Raw genomic sequence first — 17,938 nt, forward strand, 5'->3', positions numbered from 1 at the left:
CATATTTTGATTATTGAAATACAAAACGTAAAACTCTTAAGTTTATGTTAGCCACACATCTTATTTCAGGTTTTGAACCCTAAAAACTCACTCAAAAAATGTTAGACTTTGAGAAAAGGGAACCAGAAGTGGTACAATGCTAACTCATTTCAGGGACTCATTCCTGTCACCAAAGCGTCTATTGTGATATATTGGGAGAAACCAAGCAATGATAATTTCTGATAAGGATTACTTTCTAGGGGCAGATTTATCTACAGGCGGTTTTACTTTTAAGATCTGTGTTTTCTGGGTGAGCACCAATGGAGCGGCTACGAGCTAAAGGCTAACGATGACTACAATCCTTTATCTTGTAAAACATATAGTTGAAAACAACCAGGATTTAAAAACGTCATTGTCAAAATGTTTCTTAATACTGTATAAAAGTACATTCGTGACAGCTTCTGGCAGACAACCACAATGCTGAGGTATGCGCAAAGAGGGACGACACCATTCAAAGGAGACCAAAAGAAAAGGACTGATGCCATGATTCATTTTCTGGTTTTGAAAATAGTTTGGAAACATTTAGGATAAAGTAAGTACACAACTCAATGAAATACAAAACCATGCTCTAGTGGTTTTTAGTGCAGAAATTTCACATATTAATCCTCCATACTCATTCAACATCTGTACATTTCTCAAAATCTGCCACTAAAAAAAACCAACATCATTATACCTTGGTGTTAGATCATCAGAAACAAAGGGAAGCAGCTTCTTTCTACAGCCATTATTCAGCACCAGTGACCATTAAACATACCGGGAAAATCCATCCCAGAAGCTCATTAAGGATGAGGTGGTGACCAGAGCGTCTGTCATGATATTGATTTTCAAACTATCAATGTCTTCTTCATGGGTTTAAAATGCTCTTTCTAAAAATATAGAGTTAAAGCTGTAACGGTCCGTCAATTAATCGATTGAACGACAGAAAATTAATCTTACTGAGTCTACTGCTTTAAAATGTGAGTATCTGCTGGATCTCAAAGTTAAGATATATAGTATATTTAGATATATCAGTAATAAAAATAGTTGTGTGGTACCCTTATATAATTTATGTGCACTATTTGCTCTATGATTTAGAGGATATTAAACTAATAATTATCAGTTTCTTAATGAAAAAGCAGTATTTTATTGTTGTACATTGTTGGTCAATTATTAACTAATGTTGTCATTATGGATTAAAACAATGAAATACATCATCATACTGACAACTTCACAATGTTTGTTTTGTTGATCCAACATTATAAACTGTGGAGTTTATTTCAACTCTACCCTTAAAGTGTAGTTTTAATATGGAACTCTTATCACTTGATGCAAATTAGTTTTCCATGTTGTCCCATTTTTTTTTTCTTCTTGGATTAATGTCAGTGTTTCCGGACTGTAATCTGCAAATAGTCTTCCGATATAACTGTAATAACATACAAACTCAATGTTGGTTTTGCATTAAAAACCCTCTAATGCATTATGTTTCAAAGTACATTTACTTAAGTGCATTAATGCATAGGTATATATAAACGTATACTACATGCATATAAGATTTACAAAGATGCATATAAATAAATAATACACAAATATGATTTTTCCTGGTCATTTTTATTCATATTTTAGACAATGTTTTTAGAGACCATATGGTGAGGATAATAATGTTGCAACCAGTTGTTTATTTGTAAAATACCACTGTGTATTTTTACAGGTTGGTATAAAGCGTGAAGAATCAACATCTGATAGAAAGACAAACAATACAAAACAGAAATCTTTGTGATGAGGTTTCCTCCGTGGATTGAAGGGGAGAAGGGGGTCTAGGTGAGGATGTCGTGGGCTTGTTGCTCCACCAGCATGGCCATGTTCTTCACGTCTCCGCACCAGAAGTCCAGACGCTCCTTCATTCCTTTGATCTAAACACAAAACACAGAAGTCTTAACTTCCCCTTCTGATCCAATAGCGCTTTATTTGACTTATTTCTACAGATACCCCTTAATATCAAATCCTGTTGGTTTATTATTTCCAACTTCTGACAGTTGTACTTCCTTCCACTCAACGTTAGGTGGCACAACTAAGCCACAGCATCAGTCTCACTCCTTACTTGAAAAAATTAAAAGTCTGAAAGCTGCTTTAAATTCTATTATCAATTTCCTGCAGCTGCAAGGGTAAAAATGGTCTGCTGCTGTTTCACAATTTTTGATAATATGTTGTCTTAAAATTGCATATCTAGTGCAACATATAAATAAAAGAGAACAAGGACTAACCTGCTGCAGGTCCAGCACCCGGGGCTGCACCCAGGTCATCTGCACCTTCTGGTCCACCTCATCAATGTTCCCTTTGATCAGGCCCACTGACAGAGCCTTCATCACCAGCAGCTCCACCTGCAGGAGAAGCACCATCAGTTCACTTTACTTCAATCCTCACAAATAAATACATTTTCATATCAATAAAAAACAAATGTGAAAACTTCTTGGGTCCCCGAGGTTGAAAAAGCAAGTTGAAATTGACAAAATGTATTAAATAAGTTGGATCGTGGCATTATTGACATCTATCGATGGCCTGACAAAGTGTACTCGTCATCCGACCCACCTCATTGACAGGGATTTTGGCACTCTCAGCGATCTCGGTGAAGGTGAGCTGTCTGTGGTTTGCAGGACGTGTGAAAGTCATCTGTAAAAGAAAGGAGACGTTTTAAGTGATTTAATGTTCCTGTTTTTCAACCTTCACTGTGACATCACTTCTGTCACATGAGACATGTAGGAAAACATCACGACTCTCTGAACAAACTACAGATTTGGTTAGTCAGTATAGATTATGTGTGACCATCAGATTATCTGAGAAAGCGGTTATTCCGTAGACAGACCAGGAAGTGGCGCGGCGATAATCAAATAAAGGTCACTTAAAAGAGTACACAGTTAATTTCAGTCAATTGCCCTCTCACTGACTCATTGCAATCTCATGTGGATCTATTTGTAAATGTTGGTTCTTCCTGTTTTCAAACTTCAACACGTTCAGTACGGTTTGTAATTGATCAATGGCACACATTTGCATTTCCAAGATGAATCCTTTGCATGCGTTTAATTCATCTCTGAAAGGTAATGCAATTATCCATTAAAATAAATAGCTTTAACTCTAAATGGTTTTCAGTCTCACCTCCATCACGCAGAGCAGCTGGATCTTCTGCATCAGTTTAGCTTCATGTGCTGCTAGGTCAGGCTGAGAACAAGAGAGTACATTTTGAATGACAAAATCTATAGCAATTACATGGGAACATAAACAGAAGGTAAGTTTAAAATACATTTTATTTTTATTTTTCTTAACTATTCAGGAAAGTGATCTATTGTGGAAGAAGGTTTAAAGGTGTTTTGATCTGAGCTGCTACTGGCCCAATTCATATACAGTTATGGAGCTAAAGCAGGCTCAAGAATAAAATACAATATGCTTGACAGTCAACAGATGTCCAACCAACTGTACTTTTGGAGTGAAAAGAAGCAGGTATATTTTACAGAAAATAACATCCCTCTAGAGATTTGGAGAATCTTTATATAAAAGGTAACTCAAGCTGTACTACTAGGGGAGTTCTGCTTTTAAGCATCACCCATCTGCACCTTCAAACGGCATGCACCCCGAGTCAAACAGAGGCTTATTTTGATGCTAGATTGTCAACTTTTTCAGTTGATGATCCTTAATGAATCTGTTGAGCTGTTATTATAAATGTTAATCACCTGTTGGCCCCAGGCAGACTTGAAGCTCTGGAACTTCTCCACATTTCCTCCGTTGAAGGCATACAGTGTATCGATAAGCCACTGTTTGTCTGTGTTCCTCAGGGTTTCCAGTACAGGATGCATCAACTGCAAACACACAACGGCAATCGTCAACCAGCTTCAAGAGCTGAACAGCACTAATAAAAGACAAGACGTTGCTGTGCTTAAACCCACAAGCTCTCCAAAGTTGTAAACTCCTTCTCCTAAGAGTCCAGCCAGCCCCAGTGTGAACGCCCGCTCCTGCTTCTCCGTCTCTGTGGAGCAAGCAACAGCAACATTAAATCACTCAGCCAGCCATATGAAAGACTTTCTGTACTTCATCAGCCTGAAACCAAGTCTAGGTGTTTGATGGTGCTCACCTGGCAGGTCTTTAATGTCCACACATCCAAGGTAGCGCAGAGCATCCTTGTAGTAGGAAGCGTGGTTCCCGATGATGCGGTAATATTTGCTGGAGAGGTCGTAAAACCGGCCATGGACCGACGTCACCCCGGGCAAGTTGTTCAACATTTCCTCAACCTCTTCGATGAGTTTCTGGTTGTGCAACGACAAAGAGGAAATATCTGCTTATAACATGCTTTTTGCTTGGCAAGCCATGTATCGGTTTTCCCTTTGATATTTTAGGCTACTTAGAAACACTACTCTTTTTTTTATTATGTCCTATATATAATATGTTGCATTGTTGGAGGTTTTTATTGTCTTAACTACACTGTAGCTTTTGTGCACATGATAATAAAATCCTTGAATCTTCCATCATGTCATTTGTACTATTTTCTAGGAAAGTGTTTTATAACAACACTTCCATCAGTCTTTTTCTTACTTCGACTCAGGGCTCCGTTAATTCATAGTACTGATTTGATAATATGCTTTTAATCACCGATCACCGTAACTATTTTTTTTGCTGCTTTATTTATGTCTGTGTTTTCCACCTCTGACAAGTTATTTCAGTAAGAAAAATAATTACTAATGCATGTGTGACTTTGAAGCACTGCTGTTGCACTGTTTAACACTGTAACCGACACATGACACATGCACCTTACCAGTAGTTTGGCGTTAAAAATGCGCCACAATAACGTGTTTTATGTGAATGAGGAGTGAGGTTTGTTTTGCGGCTTCATGTGAAAAAAAAAGGGAGAGAACAGAGCTTGGGAGCTTTTACCTTTGTGGCAGGAAGATCATTGATCTCCAGTTTAAGTCTGCCGATAGAAGTCCTGCAGAGAATGGCGGCTTCATCACTGCTCTTCACCTGAAACAGAAAGATTTGTTTAAGATCTTAGTTTTTTGTTAAATTCCACCATTAACAGTATTTTTTCTAAATGTGTGAAGTTGTTATCAACTCACCTTTTCCTTGGTCTTTTCCAGAAAAGTGATGGCATCCTTAGGATCTGGAAACAAAACATTTTTTGTTAGTACTAAGAGACACAAAAAAAAAGTGTTGTGTGCTTTAAAATATTTCCTTTTGCCTCATGTTGTTCTTACCTTTCATCTGTCTGGCAACATACAGTATAATCTCCATGAGGGACAATGGATTGATTCTAATGAGAAAGGAAATAAAAACACAGATTAGCATCGAAACAGGCAAATGCAGGAAAATATTGGCTAGAATAAGTGTTTTTCTTACCTGTGTTCAAAGTCGCTAATGAAGTTGTCATAGAGCTTTAAAAAGAAAAAAGTAACGATCAGATCACAGAAAATATTCATCTTGTTACAGAGGCAACAAATAACATTTATATTTTACATTACAGTTTGTCATCAAGAGGGAACATGTGTAATACAAGTGTCCAATACTTTACAGACTTGTTACACTTTTTTATTTACTAATTATAAATCAGTGGCATGGCTTCAAGTTATTTCTGTTGTGAATGTATCTCTTGCGTCTCAGACAAAAAAGGGCTGCTAAAGGGATATTTATGAGCATAACATTTCTATATAAAACCATCAGAAATATTTCAATTTAAAAATAATTATGCTTGAAAAATAACTTTTTTGTTGCCATGTCGTTATATGGCCACATGGTAATCTATCATTAAACTGATTTTTTTGTATTTCACATTTACCCCATGAAAACGTTACAGGCAATGTATGAATATTACAGACAATACATGCGATGACAATTTGGCATACTACAAGTGAATGAATACTGAATGTACATTGCACACCAACTTATATGTCGTGGTAGTATTTCATAAGATGTGAGTATGCAGTTAGTTACCTGTATGAGGCCATCTCCGGTATCAAAGCAAGGATCTTTAACAAAGTCTGTCAGCCTGAGAGTCAACTGATGCCACAATCTGTCAGAAAAGTTCAGGTAACTGATTTAGAATCACTTTTAAAAACGTAATACACAAATACAATCTGGTTCAAATTCATAACATGATTTGGATACTCCTTCAAACACTGCCTATAGTGAAAGGTTTATATTATCTATGTATCCAGCTTCCAGGGTTCTGGACTGTTTTTTTTAAATGTACATTTTACAAAAAACAGTCATCTTTCGACGATTCCTTTAAACGTGGAGATTTTCAGTCAAACCTTCCCGGTGAAGCGTATGATCCAACAGCATTACATTAAAGTTATGATATTCTGATGGAGCAGTGACTAAGGACTCATCCATAGTATCCCCGCTAGCAAACAGCTAAGAAAAACATGTGATCATCTTTAATCTTGTACTGGTCTAAATCAATAGTTTGGGTCAAAAGCTTAAAACAATTAAGTTGTATATTTGTCACTGAATGACTTGTTAAAAAATGAAACATTAAAAACCAAGTTTCAGCTTTGATATTACTGAAGAAACTTTTAGCTAGCAAGCAAGACCTAAGCTAATGCTAGCTCTGTGCATGACTCAGCGGGCACTTGCAATGAATGAGGGAGCTAACGTTAGCTAGCCTAGCGTTAGCAGGACTAGCTGCAGTATTACTCCTTTTACCTTTTGTTGTGAAAATCCTCCAATGTGTGCCACTCCGTCGCCATCTCCGGTGTGGAGCTGTTGCTCTGCTGTTGTTTGAGGTACCCGGTAACATCTCTCATTGTGGAAACAAGACTGTACAGTATTTATTAAAATCTGAACTGATGGGTTTTGCTGAATCTTCGGCTAACGTTTACTAGCCAGTCGTGTTGTGGGTCTTCTGCTGGGCGCAAAGGATGACGGGAAATGAAGGAGGCGTTTCTTAAACTAGCAAACGTTAGCTAAGATTTTCTTCCCACTAAAGTCATATTTTGTTAGCCAAACACTGTAAATGTATCGCACAGTTAGTTCTTATTCAATTAATATAGGGAAAACGTGACTTCGTAGAAAACGTCCGTGCGGTTTTGTGTAAATAAAGTTAGCTACTCTATATGTACATTAAGGTTACTCCCGTCCGCGTCACAAGGAGGTCAAAGGACGACAACAAGCATTATTTTGGGTATGCAGCTAGTCATTAGTTACATATTTTTCTGGCTTTATTTGGAGAAAATATGTTGACAGCGCTTTTCTGTCTGTAGGAATCCTCCTGAGTCCGTTGGAGTCATGGAGTAACACTCTGGGAGCTGTTCAGTTTGTGTTATGGCTTCTTTAGCGAGCTCCTCATTAATATCACCTGTCAGACACTTCTGTGTGCACCGGTGCTCAAGAACAAGCAGGACGCTCTCTGAACACGGTTGGTGGGCTACCATAGAGCTGTACTTTAGTATACAGACAACTTTATGAGAAAACGAGAGGAAACATTGTATGATTAATTATTGTGGCCAATGCTTTGTTTTAAATAGGCTTGTGTCAAAGGAGTTGCTGGCCTGGTGCAGGGGCAGCATCAACTCTGTGCAGGTATTTCAAGCTCAGGGACACACACTTCCAGAGAAGACAGCTGAACATTGACTCAAAAATACATATTTTTCCATAATAGTAACAAAACATTGCCATTTGAGAAGTTGCAAAAATGTATATTTTATAATTGATTAAAGTATAACACTTGATATAATGTTGAATGAAATAACAATACAAAAGATTTAAGATTTTACAACGATGAAGGATGAAGGATATGATCTAAACCCTAAAAGGGTCCCTTCTAAGGCTAATTTTCAGGTTTTACAATTGTATTATTTTCCTCGACAGTGACATGTTTACATGCTTTAATATTCAAAAAGGACTTTATTTTCATCCTACTGTTTGTGGGAGAGATAATCCCTCTGGAAGGAACTTGGGATTTTAGCTTTTGCAGACCATTTACATGCACACAAATCTAGATACCACACAACAGGAAAGGGAACACTTCAAAAAGCATAATAGGGTCTCTTTAATTGGAGAAGTGGGAATACAAGAGGATTAGAGTGAGTCAGTGCGGTCCAGGGTTACTGTAAACTGATCAGGATCCATCTGCAAATTGTTCATTATACAAATTATTGATCAACAACTCTCCTGATCTTAGTTTTGCTTCTTCATAGACAAACAAACTCTCTCTGGTGGAATGGGACTCGAGGGTTTTTCTCCCGTGGTGGTGGTGGTGGTGGAGGTGGAGGTGCCTCTGAGGAGCAGCAGACCCTGGAGGATCTGGCCATGAACATCAGAGAAAAGCAGTACAAGAGGGTGGTGGTGATGGCTGGAGCCGGGATCAGTACGCCGAGTGGCATCCCAGATTTCAGGTAAAACAATTAGTCAAACTTCCAGAATTGAGATAAACCTGTAAATATCAGGTGTATTCAGGAGATCGCCCCCTCACAGGTCTCCGGGCAGCGGTCTCTACGACAACCTGCAGCAGTATAACCTGCCTTACGCCGAGGCAATATTCGAGATAGGCTTTTTTCATCAAAACCCAAACCCCTTCTTCGCCCTGGCCAAAGAGCTGTACCCAGGGAATTATCAGCCCAATCTGACCCATCACTTTGTACAGCTGCTTCACAAGAAGGATCAGCTCCTCAGGATGTACACGCAGAACATTGACGGGCTGGAGCGACGTATGTCTTCATATTCTTTTGCTGTTTTTTTTGTTTTTGATCAGATGAAGAAATTGCTACACATCATTTGTCATTCAAAGCCATGATGTTTGTTTAACTGTGTTTCAAGTGGCAGGGATTCCTCCCGAGATGTTGGTGGAGGCTCACGGTACTTTTGCCACTGCCACCTGCACGGTCTGCCTGAGGAAATATAAAGGAGGAGAGCTCCGAGTGAGTGAAAACCCAAACAATACTTCTACACATTTAGCTCTAATACTTGTTAGAATATTACAAATCAATTTCATGATTTTGTCCCCTGTTAGCCACAGTGAAAATTAAGCACATTCCCTCAAGTGAAAACTTTATATTAAATTAACTTTTGGAGGAAAACTGTGTTGGAAATTCTGTAGACACTGTTGATCATTTGTGCATGTATTTGTTTATTTACAATTCAACAAGTTTTTGATCCTATCTTGTCCAATAACTTAATACCATATCTTATCATAGATGTCCTTTCATGTCAGATAAGGTGTTGTTATTATGTTTGAAGATCAGTCTTGTTTTCTAAGTTTAAATGACAAACATTAGGTGTTTCCAAATCGTACAAATGTTTTAGTTGTATTATGATTTTAGATTGGTAATGTTATTAATATCCACTATCGATCTTGTTTCCATGTTTCAGTCAGATGTGATGTCAGGTGTCGTGCCGAAGTGCCCCTCCTGTAAAGGCGTGGTAAAGCCCGACATTGTGTTTTTCGGGGAGGAGCTTCCATATCACTTCTTCAAGTATCTCACAGACTTCCCACTGGCAGACCTTTTGATCGTCATGGGAACATCACTGGAGGTGAGTGCCACAGGCTTTAAACTACATGTTGCTCCTGTAATCTGAAATGTTTACAGTAGTATCAAGATGTTAAAGGGACAGGGATGAGGGACAGGTTTAACACTGGAGAAAAAAGAGGAAAAGTGATGTTTGTACTACATCCAAAATCATCAGGAAACAACAACCTTTGCATTCACAATATGTAAAACAATGTTTTATCAAAGAATAAGTGCCAATTTTGAAACTTTAAACATTTTTATATTATAAGAAAGAAGCGGGTGTTTTGTTTATTGTCAAATATCATCACCACTACAGTATCTTTATTTGTATGGCACCTTACAAGTCCTCATGATTTAAAGCTGCTGTTTGACTCTGCAGGTGGAGCCCTTTGCCAGTCTGGCAGGAGCAGTGCGCCCCTCTGTGCCCCGTCTGCTCATCAACAGGGACCTGGTGGGTCCGTTCGCCTGGCGTCGCCGGCCTCATGATGTGGCGCAGCTGGGCGACGTGGTCAGCGGTGTGCAAGCCCTGGTGCAGGCCCTCGGCTGGACTCAGGAGCTGGATGCTCTGATGGCTGCTGCTGCTGCGAAAGTGAGTTATTTAGGGATTTTTTTGCTTACAAGCTCACATGTACATGAAACTTTTTTTGTCCCATGGGTTTTTGGGGTGATAACCTTTTCTGAGGCTCTATATTTAGGTCAATGAATGTTTAATGAAATAGCAATTAAAGTTGAGGCCTTTAAATGAACAAAAACAATAAGCTGAATAAGTTAAGTGACACATCTTTTTGTGACCCCTTTCACAGTACACATGATCATTTCCTTTAATATACAGTGGGGCAAAAAAGTATTTAGTCAGCCACCAATTGTGCAAGTTCTCCCATTTAAAAAGATGAGAGAGGCCTGTAATTTTCATCATAGGTATACCTCAACTATGAGAGACAGAATGAGAAAAAAAAATCCAGGAAATCACATTGTAGGATTTTAATGAATTAATTTTCAAATGATTGTGGAAAATAAGTATTTGTTCAATAACAAAGTTCATCTCAATACTTTGTTATATACCCTTTGTTGGCAATGACAGAGGTCAAACGTTTTCTGTAAGTCTTCACAAGGTTTTCACACACTGTTGCTGGTATTTTGGCCCATTCCTCCATGCAGATCTCCTCTAAAGCAGTGATGTTATGGGGCTGTCGCTGGGCAACACGGACTTTCAACTCCCTCCAAAGATTTTCTATGGGGTTGAGATCTGGAGACTGGCTAGGCCACTCCAGGACCTTGAAATGCTTCTTACGAAGCCACTCCTTCGTTGCCCTGGCGGTGTGTTTGGGATCATGGTCATGCTGAAAGACCCAGCCACGCTTCATCTTCAGTGCCCTTGCTGATGGAAGGAGGTTTTCACTCAAAATCTCACGATACATGGCCCCATTCATTCTTTCCTTTACACGGATCAGTCGTCCTGGTCCCTTTGCAGAAAAACAGCCCCAAAGCATGATGTTTCCACCCCCATGCTTCACAGTAGGTATGGTGTTCTTTGGAGGCAACTCTGCATTCTTTCTCTTCCAAACACGACGAGTTGAGTTTTTACCAAAAAGTTCTATTTTGGTTTCATCTGACCATATGACATTCTCCCAATCCTCTTCTGGATCATCCAAATGCCCTCTAGCAAACTTCAGACGGGCCTGGACATGTACTGGCTTAAGCAGGGGGACACGTGTGGAACTGCAGGATTTAAGTCCCTGGCGGCGTAGTGTGTTACTGATGGTAGCCTCTGTTACTTTGGTCCCAGCTCTCTGCAGGTCATTCACTAGGTCCCCCCGTGTGGTTCTGGGATTTTTGCTCACCGTTCTTGTGATCATTTTGACCCCACGGGGTGAGATCTTGCGTGGAGCCCCAGATGGAGGGAGATTAGCAGTGGTCTTGTATGTCTTCCATTTTCTAATAATTGCTCCCACAGTTGATTTCTTCACACCAAGCTGCTTACCTATTGCAGATTCAGTTTTCCCAGCCTGGTGCAGGTCTACAATTTTGTCTCTGGTCTCCTTTGACAGCTCTTTGGTCTTGGCCATAGTGGAGTTTGGAGTATGACTGTTTGAGGTTGTGGACAGGTGTCTTTTATACTGATAACGAGTTCAAAAAGGTGCCATTAATACAGGTAACGAGTGGAGGACAGAGGAGCCTCTTAAAGAAGAAGTTACAGGTCTGTGAGAGCCAGAAATCTTGCTTGTTTGTAGGTGACCAAATACTTATTTTACCGAGGAATTTACCAATTAATTCATTAAAAATCCTACAATGTGATTTCCTGGATTTGTTTTTCTCATCCTGTCTCTCATAGTTGAAGTGTACCTATGATAAAAATGACAGGCCTCTCTCATCTTTTTAAATGGGAGAACTTGCACAATTGGTGGCTGACTAAATACTTTTTTGCCCCACTGTACATATCAATAGTTAATATATCACTCACTACTAGCTTTTTACTATCCTAGAGCTAAGTGTACATTACCTGTCTTTATCAACCTTTAGTGTTTTTGGCCATACATCTAAATAAAAACACAGATAGTGTAAGTTTGAGCAAAGCAAACCAGATATTGGTAAAATTCTTGCAGTAATACACGAGTGATAACTTGCACATTTTCAAACAGGAGCCACTTTGATGTAATTGTGTGTACTTTCATCTGCAGATTGCAACAAAGACAGAAGAGTGACGATTTCACCGCATCAAGCTGGAGGTTTGACTTTTTCCACTTACTGTAACGTAAACACCAACACTGCAGGAATAAACCCAGACTTTTTCTTACTGGGCCTCATGTGGTAATACTTGTCTGATGTTTGGTTATATGAATGGAAACTCACAGACTGGCCAATAAGGAACTGCTACAATGGAAATGCAGAAATATCTCTCAGTTATTTTATATAAACAGAACACAGGTAAGTGACACACAGTTATGATCAAACTGGGGAAAAATCAAACTAGGTGTTTATGTGCAATAGAGTATACTGTACAGCTGATCTACCATGTTGCGTTAACTGTAAGGAAAATGTGCAGTATTATTAATATTTAACTTGTCAAACCTTTAAGAAAGAAACAAGACATTTGTTGAGTAGGAAACAAACCTTGTTAATGGCTGTTGTTTGAATGAGGTTAATTAATCCAATTGGAATCACTTAAAATTGCTGAATTAGTCAAATTATAATAAAATATATTTGTTGAAATGGAATAGAGAAAAACTTCAGAGGACTTAATTTCATGCTGAATGTCTGCAGTGCTGCATAATGCAGGGATATACTTTTTTAAAAACACCTTACAAAGTTTCAATTTAGTTTAAAGTATCAGTAGTTTCCTATGAAAGCTGGTCATAGTTTAATCAAACATCTTTTGGGACCATTAGCAGAGGAATAACTCACATTTGGTAATAATGCGTTTTTAATGGATTTTGGGCAAGAATGGAGCTCTATAGCGCAGAGATAGAAGGTCAATTTTGGTCTTTTGATGGGATTTGATAGTATTTACACCTGCAGAGGGAGCCACAGGACTGCCTTTAGTGTGACAAAGAACCCTGTTTCAATTTTAATTCAAGTGGTATTCATAATACCGATAAAGGGGAGGATATTGTATTTGTCTGTGAAACAATACAGAGTAACGTTCTCGTATGATTTACAATATCTTCGTTAAACTGAAACAGGGCAACAAATGTCTGTGGAAATAAAACCTTTCATTTGTAAATGACCAAGTTATGTTAGCATATTTTGACATTTTCCTCTCACTGTACACACTGCATATATGTACTGCATACTACGAAATCTTCATTTATGCATTAATTTAAAAAAGTCATACAAAGAAATAAAGGCTACAGTGTCTTCCTGTTCAACAACCTGGTTGCTTATGATTGCACATTGATAACTTACAAAGTGTATATTAGCCACGACTTTTCAAAAGTTTAGATCGAATCGTGTAAATCTAATTTAAAGGTCCCTATTATGCTTTTTAAGGTTTTCCCTGTCCTGTAGTGTGTTGTATAGGTTTTTGTGCATGTAAATGGTCTGTAGAGACCTTAATACCGAAGTCCATGCCTGAGGGAGTTTCTCTTTTGTTTACATCCTTAACAAAGTAACAACACTATGTGAGACTCGCGTTTCTATTGGCTAGTGATCCAACACATCGTACCTGATAGGCTAACGGCCAAGACATCTCTAAGTGGTTGACCAATCACAACAGAGCCGGCCAGCTAACCAATCAGAGCAGACTGGGCTCTGGTTTCAGACAGAGGGTGAAAAGAGCTGTGCAGCACAGGCAGTATGAGAAAGATAAAGAGATTTCTGAACAATAAAGCATGGAGACATGTCCCAGTAGAGACACAAAATACAATTGTGAAATCTGAAAATGATCAAGAGGGCCCTTTTAGTAAATCACAAAAGCTACTTGTTGCTTATAATTCACATGCTAAAATTGGTGATCCACAGCATACAGTTTGTGTCTTCTATCACTAAAGATTAGGTGGAGAAGTTGAATCCAGACAGCCTGATGTGTGAGTCAATAGACAAATGACAGATTGGCTGGATGTTTCATTTACAAAGACAAAACTACAATGCTCTGATCATAAACCTTACTATGATATTGTTACCTAGGTGCCTCATATATCATGTACAGATTATATCCCAAATATGATTAAAGCCTGGATAATAAATAAAGTCTATGTATAGTGTTACGTCCCCACTAAATTCTAGGGGACCTGGAGACAGTAACACACGACAACCAATTAATGAGCAAGTCAGATTAAATGTAGACAGACAATGTTTATTTCTAATCACTAAAGAATGAACAACAAATGTTCTTCAGGTGAGGAGGAGGAGGAGGAGGAGACAAGGGAGATTGTGCCAAATAAAAGAAATAAATATAACAAAAACCAGGCCTATCTCTACATCTCTCTTCTGAAACAAACTCAACCAAAAACCCTCACTTCCTGAACTACTAATAAGTGGACAAAGCAAAATACAGGAGTGGCAACAATCCGCTAACCTAGTGTGTCTAACATATGTTATCTACGTGATGAGATGTAAAGGGTACCCCAAACTTACCTAACTCCTCCACCTCCCACCACACACACACAGTCACAACATATAGCACAGGATACACAATTGTCACAATGCTTTAACACGCAGTCAAATTGAGGCTCTCCAGTCAGCAGCAGGCCCAGCAGTGAGACCCGAGAAGGCTTCCTGGTTGTCTCCTTTACGGCTGGTCCTGGGTGCTGATTGGTCAGCTGAGGGTGAGAGGAGCCAATAAGTCATCAGTCAGAGATGCCCAGGCAGGTACTGATCAGCTGCTGATTAGCTGTAGCGAATGACAGGGAGTAAGAAAAGAACAGGAGGCAAGAAACAAAAGTACAGCCTGCCCGGCACGTAACAATAGCATATTTCCATCAACTTTTCCCAAGATGTCTCACGCCAAGTGACTAAGTGTGATGTAAATTAAATGTGAGTCATTCCAGTTGAGAAAAAAGGCGCTCACTCTTCTTCGCTCACCTCCTGTTCTTCAGGGTTCTGTAGTCATGCAGACTTTAACAGATTGGATCAAACTCCGCACCTGCTTCAGTTTTTTTCAAGAAAATGTTCAGACCTCGCTCCAATTTTCACCTCTTCCCCTCACCGCTGCTGCTTCTGCTTCTGACGTCCATGATAAGAAAAAGTCTATTTTATCACTGCATGATATCATCGTCTGCAAGGGAACTTTTCCCTTTCATGTAGGTATCTGTGTTCTTCTTGAAGGGACTCGAGTACTAAAGTGAATCTCTTCCCACTGCTTTACTTTCGTTTATTTTTGCCCCAGTTTTGAATGTAGTCTTTGGATTACTGACATGTTAATATCTGTATATTTCACTGTTTCTTTATTTAGTTTCCTCGTTTTATGCTTTTAAATGTGCCTCCTGTTGGAATTGGGTTGATCATGGGATCCACTGGTCAAAGCAGTAATCAAATTTCAAAGAGACATTAAATGTTAAGGTACAAAAAACTACTTTGAAGAGACACAAAAAGACTACAAATACATGAAAAGCGATCAGAAAGAGATGTAAAATAACAAAGACACACAACACCATCAGAATCAGATGCAAAAGAACCATAAATTGAACCCAAAATGTCTAAAAAGTGAGGCAAAGTGACCAGAATGCGAACCAAAATGTGTAGAAAGAAACCCAAAACGTCTAAAAAGAGTCACAAAATGACCAGAATGAGACATAAAACCACTACAAACGATGCTGCCACATCATTCTTTGTGTACAGTATGGAGTATTGTTGGGGCCCTTTCATACGCTTGTGTCCGGTGGCTTATTGTCTCACAGTCCGTTCATTCGATAAATGGAGTTTTAAAAATGGCATCGGAATGTTTGCTCAGCGTGATGCAGTCTGGCACACGAAGTTATCTCAGATAAAAAGACAAGATAGTTTGACAACGTCGACCTCAAACAGAGCTGATGACATGACAGTCGAAGGCCACTGGAACATTTATAAAGATGACACTGTTTATTAGAAAGGTTTCCACATAAAACGTGGATATGGCATACAATAGGCACAGTCAGCAACCAAACATACATACTGTGGTGACAGGCAGCAATGGCTTCAATTTAAGCCAGCCTGCCACAGGGGACATTTTCCATTTCAAAACATAGAGCCACTTTTTTACAAAACTTGACACAAGGATATAACGAATCTAACGTGCAGTGTTATGAAGACACAATCTGGAAATGCTTCACCTAATATTAGTTTGTATATTATAGCAACTTAAACATTGAATTCATTATCATGTAAACATTTTTGAAAGCAAACTATGTGATAATCATCATCACTAAGTAAACAAATAAAATGATTTTGTCTACTGTGTAGCTGATTTTACACATATACTGTAATATTATGTATTTAAGTAGCAAAAATGACATGTTGAGAATGAAATTAGATGACTCAAAATTGGGCATTAGTGCCACCATGACAACAAATATTTTGTACCGCTTTCTTGATAACTGTGTTTACCAAAATCCTTCCCACAACACACAGTATATTTGAAGTTACAAGGACATATATTTTTCGTAATTACTACATAGCAAGATAGATTTTGTTGGAACAATGTGTTTTGTAGTAAACATAAGTGTTATGCTATTCAAATGTTTTACTGGTTTTTATGTAGCAATGATAAAAGCTCTTAAAAGGACAGAAGGCTGCATCATGTCTGCCAACTCTGTGGCAAGATGTTGGATATTGAATGAATGGAGGCAAATCCAAACAATTTCATATGTGGCATTAATAATGAACAATAACCTGATTTAGTATTTCTTCTTTTTTGTTTCGGTGGCAGGAATGAACTGCCATAGTAAAAGAATTAGTGGGCAGATAAACTATCCTTTTTGCTAAGTGCAGTTGACGCATACTGTAGCCTCAGCCTCTGTGCTGATGGGTGTAACTGGAGGTTTACTGAAAAGGAGTTTAAATATAAAACAAGGAGATATAATCACCTCATGAGCTCCTCAGAAGAGTTTCTCTTCTGTTATGACAGACTAAAAAATCATTATTTGAACTTTAAAGGTCTCATATTAAGCTATATTTGAACAATATATTGTAGGGCAACATCTATACAATGCATACATATGTGAAGTGTTTTGCACAAGATACCAAACAGGTATACAACACCCACTGTAGCATGCCCCATCCCCCTCTATTTCAGCCCTGTTCCAAAAGTGCTGAGTCTGTGACTGTCACTTTAAATTTGACCTGCTGCTGGCCACGCCCCTTTGGAGCGCCATGCATGATCTGTCTCTGAAGAGAGAAGTTTCTAACTAAACCCCATATTATGCTCCAAACCACATCCAGCATTATTTCTGAAACACTTCTCAGTGTTTGCCACTAGAACAGAGACTTTATATGTATTATATAAACAACAACTCGAAGTCCCTCCTGCAGACATCCTGCACAGACACACAGACACAGAGTTGCTGCGGAGGGGATTCAGCTCGCAACTGTATATTGCGGACGATAGGTTGAAACGTGTAACGTGGGGGGGACGTTGCCAGGAGTTCAATGTAAAGCCAGCCCACATTTCCGATATGACGTCATATCGGCAGCAAATCCGGAACAGCTTGTTTGTACCCCGTTCTTAGAGATGTGGGTAAGGAGGTAAAGAGAGAGGGTTGTATTTTCTGACACTTTGTGAGTCTCCTTACACACCCGGGACACATATTTATGTATAAAAGACAGCAAAAAGTGCATTTTGCATTATAGGGGACCTTTAAGGCATGATGCTACTTAATCTTGTATGAATGATTCATTTCATCAGAACACAGTGTTGAAATTACTCGAAAAAGTCAAGGTGAGCGCTCGGGTTCAAACTGTGCCATGTACCATATTATAAACCATTTGACTGATTCAACACTCATAGACGGAGTCAGTGA

The 17,938-nt window shown here is 38.8% G+C and overlaps 2 protein-coding genes across 3 annotated transcripts; one reads left to right on the forward strand and one right to left on the reverse strand.

Moving 5' to 3' along the window:
- Positions 1–1,607: 1,607 nt before the first annotated feature.
- On the reverse strand, positions 1,608–7,233 carry psmd13 (proteasome 26S subunit, non-ATPase 13). The gene is made up of 13 exons (XM_063881762.1): positions 6,703–7,233; positions 5,989–6,067; positions 5,398–5,432; positions 5,256–5,311; positions 5,118–5,161; positions 4,936–5,022; positions 4,139–4,310; positions 3,954–4,033; positions 3,741–3,866; positions 3,169–3,231; positions 2,605–2,685; positions 2,280–2,396; positions 1,608–1,928 (listed from the first exon to the last, which is right to left on the reverse strand). The coding sequence occupies exons 1-13, from the start codon at positions 6,801–6,803 to the stop codon at positions 1,833–1,835; spliced, it is 1,137 nt and encodes a 378-aa protein (XP_063737832.1). The 5' UTR covers positions 6,804–7,233; the 3' UTR covers positions 1,608–1,832.
- sirt3 (sirtuin 3) lies at positions 6,906–13,375 on the forward strand. 2 transcript variants are annotated; one of them, XM_063881763.1, is made up of 9 exons: positions 6,906–7,180; positions 7,260–7,414; positions 7,524–7,578; positions 8,196–8,393; positions 8,473–8,705; positions 8,815–8,915; positions 9,367–9,528; positions 9,886–10,095; positions 12,185–13,375. In XM_063881763.1, exons 2-9 carry the CDS (start codon positions 7,321–7,323, stop codon positions 12,206–12,208), a joined length of 1,077 nt encoding a protein of 358 aa, XP_063737833.1. In that variant the 5' UTR covers positions 6,906–7,180; positions 7,260–7,320; the 3' UTR covers positions 12,209–13,375. The 2 variants fall into 2 exon arrangements, with proteins under 2 accessions (XP_063737833.1, XP_063737834.1); XM_063881764.1 differs by having other exon boundaries at positions 6,906–7,414.
- The last annotated feature ends 4,563 nt before the right edge of the window (positions 13,376–17,938 follow it).

This window comes from Eleginops maclovinus, chromosome 4 (assembly GCF_036324505.1).
Source record: "Eleginops maclovinus isolate JMC-PN-2008 ecotype Puerto Natales chromosome 4, JC_Emac_rtc_rv5, whole genome shotgun sequence".
Classification (NCBI taxonomy): Eukaryota; Metazoa; Chordata; class Actinopteri; order Perciformes; family Eleginopidae; genus Eleginops; species Eleginops maclovinus.